Genomic DNA, 4,933 nt, shown 5'->3' with positions numbered 1-4,933 from the left:
GTTCTAAAAAAGTTCACTTGTACCCTTGTTAGACAGACCATATAGGTGATCTTTCCAGTCAACCTCCCACCACCCTGCCACTCTTCTCCCCTCCCCTTCCCCACCCCTCCCCATATCCTTAGTCTAGAATTAAGTTGCAGCTTTCATTTGAGAGCTATAAATTAGTTTCATAAAAGGGCTGTGTACATTGGATACTTTTTCTTCCATTCCTGTGATACTTTGCTAAGAAGAACATTTTCCAGTTGCATCCATGTGTTGTCATTGTTGTTTAGCTGACCCGGGCCATGTGTGAATTCACCAGCCTGGGTGTATGTGGTCGGCGCCCTACCCATTGAGCTACGGGCATCACCCTGGTCTCCAGTATCTTAACGTCTACTGGCAGCTCTGCACCTTCACCTATGGATAGGTTGGGACCTGGGGAGTCCTCCAGCCACGATCATACCCAGGCCTCCCTTCTCTTGTCGGTTGAGCTGTGTCTCCCAGAAAGACAGGCTCAGGTCCTAAACCCTGGTGCCTGTGGATGTGACCTCATTTGGAAATAGACACTTTGCCATCATAATCAAGTTAAGATCAAGTTATAGGAGCAGGGAAGGTCCTAACACAGTGACTGATGTCTTCGTAAGAGAAAGATGAAAGAGAATCTCAGACATACACACAAGTTGGGAACACCAAGGGTTGTCAGAAACTACCAGAAGCTAGGAGAGAGGCATGGGACAGATTCTCTTTCAGAGCCTCCATTAAGAGCCGACCCTGCTGACACCTTGACTTCAGGCTTTTGCCTCCAGACCTACGAGGGAATAAATTTCTGTTGTTTTAAGCCACCGTGATTTGCTGTGATTTGCCACTGTGACCCGACGAAATGAATACCCCTTTCTTTACAGCAAGTTCTAGACTCCCATGGCCCCATCCATACTGAAGTCCCTGCTCTGAGGCCCTTCTACTCCGTCCCAGTCTCTATTCTTGGCCAAGTCACTTACCACTCCTCAGTGCCTTCCGCAGGCTCTATATTGTGCCTTCTGCACTTACTCCTCATTCCAGGTTCTTTTCTTTCTTTTCCCAACTCTGGCCCCTCCAGTCTGCCCTGTGCTCCCCCTGGCCTGTCAGAATTCCTAGGGCTCTGATGGGGTGCCCTACCTAACCTTGCCCCCTGCACAGGCTCTCTGGACCGTGAGCTTCCACCCTCTGATCCTGATGATGTGGTCTCAGGCTAGCTGGGCATCTCCACTCGGAGGAACCACTGGCACCTCTGGCCCAACATGGCTACCTCGCTCCATATCTGACCTCTTCTTCTTCCTTTTCCTGAGCCCAGCATCTCAGCAAAAGGTCCATCATCCTCCAGTCCCCCAGGCCAGAACCCAGGTCGCCCTTGACCGTTCCCTCTCCTAGCCACACAACTGTCTCCCAAATAGCTTCCAAGGAGATTGATCTCACGCCTGGCCTCTGCCAGGTTGACACTTCCACCTGCTAGCCTGCCCTGTTCTTCATCCCCACCTGTCTGGACTGGCCAGAGAGCTTGTAAACTGGCTTTCAAGGCTAGCCTTAGCATGCCAGTACTTGTTGGCTCTCAGCTCTCTTGGCCTCTCTTTGTTTTCCTGCCCCACCCTCTGATTACCATTTCTCCAGCTCAGAAACACCTGGAATCCCTGAGTCATGCTGTTTTAGGCCTTTGTCACTATGCTTAGGGTGAACTTTCCCCTATATTCACCTACTAGTCCCTCTAAACCTGACTACTTCCTGAGCTGGTAAGTGGTCCCTGCTCTGTCCCAGGCTGGCTTTGTTGGCTCTCCCAGACTTCCAGACACCTATGTACACCTCTGCCCCCACTTATTCCAATTGATTTACACTTTCTCTCACAAGACCTCAAGACCACGTTTTATTTACCTCTGTATCACTTTGTTGCTAGCACCATTCTGGTACCCTGGAGGCTCAACAAGTGTTCATAGAACAAATGAATGCATGATTGGAGGGGCATGGGGCTGGGGCCCAGCTGCTAGGCACCCACTCTCTCATTTGACAGCCCCTGCTAGTCTAAGCCACTGCAGTGACTGATGGCAGAGACTGATGGTGATGAAAGCCCTGGGACTCAGATCTGATTCCTTCTTTACTAGCTGTGTGCCCTTGGCCAAGTTACTTCACTTTTCTGTTTCTGCTTTCTCACTTGAAAAATAGGAGTCAGTGTAGTCCATGTGGGATTGTTGGAAATATTTACAGAGAGAGTATCTGTTAACGTGTCCATTGCAGCACCTGGCACACAGTATGCTCCCGGCAAATGTAAGTTGAATGTGAATGGGGAAACTGTGGTGAGAGGCAGTGGCACTTGCCAAGGGACACACAAAAAGTAGAACCAGCCCTTTCCATTCCTGGTCTGGGTTCTTTTCACTGTATGTTGTTCCTTCCTCTGGGCCCAGCCCTCTGGAAGGCCTGCAGCAGGACAGAGCGGGGACAGACCTGAGCAGCTGTGGATTGACGAAGGAGAGCAGGTCCTGGACCAGCTTGAAGCAGGCGCTGATGAGGAAGCTGGAACCGAAGGTGGCCAGCATGGCCCACGGGAAGGAGGGCCCCTGGGATTGGGGCTGGGCCCCCAGCAGCACCTCGTCTTCACCTGAAGCTGTCTTCCCAGATGCTGCTGCTGCCGCTGCCTTGCGTCTGGTCAGGGAGGAAGGAGCAGTAGGTGGAGTGGGCCTGGGTCCCAGGAGCCAAAGACCAGCTGGGATGGCTGGGAGGGAGGAGGAGGAGGGGGCTGTTTTCCTGGCTTTCGGAACTGAGGGAGGTCAGACACTGTGAATTGTCCAGGTGACTCTGTCTTTAGGTGCTAGAGGGCATCTGCAGAGGTGGCCAGGCTGTGATCCTGAGGACTATGAATCCCAGCTTCTTCCCAGCTTCTGACCCTCCCCTAGGTTCTCAGGGCTGGCTCAGGGAGGACATCAAGAGTAAAGCGGAAATAGGGCAAGAAAGGCAAGTGGCCCAAGCAGTAGGCATCTGAACAGGGAGGAGATGAGTGTGGCATGGAAGGATAGAGAGGGGGTGCAGCAGGCAGACTGGGGGTCCACTTGTCTTCCCAGAGGTTCAAGTCATGGAAACCAAGATACTGCTAACCGGGCCCAAGTGTTTGATTTCCTCTAACAGCTAGTGACAACCAGGAGCTCTGGGCTGCATAAGCACTGAACGCCAAGGCCCCAGGTCCCGAGTGGGAGGAAAGAGGGTTCAATCCTGGGCGCAGAAGTGGCTGGGGAAGGATGATTCTGAGCCCCAGCTCTCCTGACCAGGCAGTTGGCCAGAGAGAGAAAGAGGCGGCAGATTGGGCTGGGAGTGTGCTGGCTCCCTCCACTCCTGGAGGAAGTCCCTGGAATCTACCCTTTAAATCAAGCAGGGCAGGGCAGGGCAGGGTAAAGCAGGATGTCTGGGGCCAGAGTTTTGGGTGCAGAGTCCAGCTCTGCCACCATTAACTAGGGGACCTTGGGCACATCATTAAATCTTCATGCCTCAGTCTCTCCATCTGTAACCAGGGAACTATAGAACTCACAGTAGACACTACTAGGTGTACGAAAGAGCTGGCCATTTTCCTGCGCTATCCAGGGATAAGCTTCCCATGTAATGGTCCTGAGGCCACCAAGGAATCACCAGCACCTGCTCTGATGACACTCTAGTGATGTGACCATCCCAGGATCCTCCTTTGCAGGAGACCTAGGGTATGTGAAGGGACTGGGTAGTGGGGGCGTGGGCTCACAGGGAGGGCTCACCGTGGAGCCTGCTTCCTCCACACCTTCAGGAACTGCTGTACCAGTGTCTGGGATTTGTCCTCCTCATTGAGAGACCAGAGGTCCTGCTCCTCCAGGGGACGCCGGTAGCCAAGGATGACCATCCTGGGTGTGTGGGGGAGGGGTGAAGGTGGGCAGGTAACCCCGCAAGGGTCAGAAATTAGTGGCCTGGAGCTGGGGTCTCCAGAAAGGAGGGTCTTCCTTGGGTGCTGTGACCGAGGGAGGTGTCTCCTTTCCCACAGTCCACAGGCTGGAGGTCTCTGCCTCCCCCTTCAAGGTCCATTCTCTAGGACTTCTCTTCCTCCTCCACCCCTTCCTTCACCCCATCTCCCCACAGCCCCTGGGGTTGAAACCCATGCTGGCTTGGGCCCTGCATGAGGACAAGGCATGGTGGATTCAGCTCCAGCCTTGGGTGCTTCCTCAGTGCAGCTGGTTAAGGAGCTGTCACCAGGTCACAGACACAATTATCCTGCCTAAGCCACTCTGAGGGGCAGCCAAGAAAATGACAAGCTGCAAGTTTATCCCAGACGGAAGAGCTCAGGACTAATTACAGCCTCCTTCCAGCGCCCTCTGCCTGTCCCAGATGCAGGGCTGGCCTGTAGCCTGGAAGCAGAGCTGGGCCAGACCAGGCCATGCAGTCCAGACACTTTCCCCCACCCTCACCTGCCCGAGGGCCAACCTGGCTCCTAAACTTCTGGCCTGATCCCTTCCCTGCCCTCACCTCCAATCTCTTCCCTAACTCTGGCCAAGGCTGATGAAACCACCAACTCACTTTGTAAACCACCAGAAAGACAGGCGAGAGAGAAAGCCAGCGCTGGCCTCTGGGCAGGGGTTCTAGAAGGTAAGAGAATAGGATTGTGCAATCAAGAATGCCCACCACCCTCTCAAAGCAGGGCCGAGAAAGGGAGGGACCCTCACTCCTTCCTCCTGCAAGCCCAGAGTGCAGAATGTGGAGGTGACATCTCTCCCACTTTGGGGGCTGCTTGCAAGGGCTGACTTGTGAGCTGTGGAACCCCCATCCCTCCACTGCAAACTCACGGGATCAACACTCTTTGGGGAGGAGAACGGTGGTTTGTCTTTGAAGCAGGACAAGATGAGAGCAGAGAACACCAGAGCAAAATGGATGTAGAAGGTGGTGAAGCGGAAGGGATCTGAGATCCTGCCCTGGGAGGAGA

General features: G+C 53.8%; 1 protein-coding gene across 1 annotated transcript in view; it reads right to left on the bottom strand.

Annotated features, from left to right (window-relative positions):
* The window catches only part of LOC100940491 (canalicular multispecific organic anion transporter 2-like), a 28,521-nt gene extending 24,659 nt beyond the window's left edge, over positions 1 to 3,862 (bottom strand). Inside the window, exons 1-2 of the mRNA XM_023509152.1 lie at positions 3,741 to 3,862; positions 2,449 to 2,769 (exon numbers count right to left, since the gene is read on the bottom strand). Of these exons, the coding sequence (XP_023364920.1) occupies positions 2,449 to 2,769; positions 3,741 to 3,862 (443 nt within the window). The remainder of the gene's footprint in view (positions 1 to 2,448; positions 2,770 to 3,740) is intronic.
* Positions 3,863 to 4,933: the final 1,071 nt, after the last annotated feature.

This window comes from Otolemur garnettii, unplaced genomic scaffold (genome assembly GCF_000181295.1).
Source record: "Otolemur garnettii isolate 467f Iridium unplaced genomic scaffold, OtoGar3 scaffold00479, whole genome shotgun sequence".
NCBI classification, from domain to species: domain Eukaryota; kingdom Metazoa; phylum Chordata; class Mammalia; order Primates; family Galagidae; genus Otolemur; species Otolemur garnettii.
Note: the sequence above shows the minus strand (reverse complement) of the source record. Positions and strands in the feature narration are given on the sequence as shown.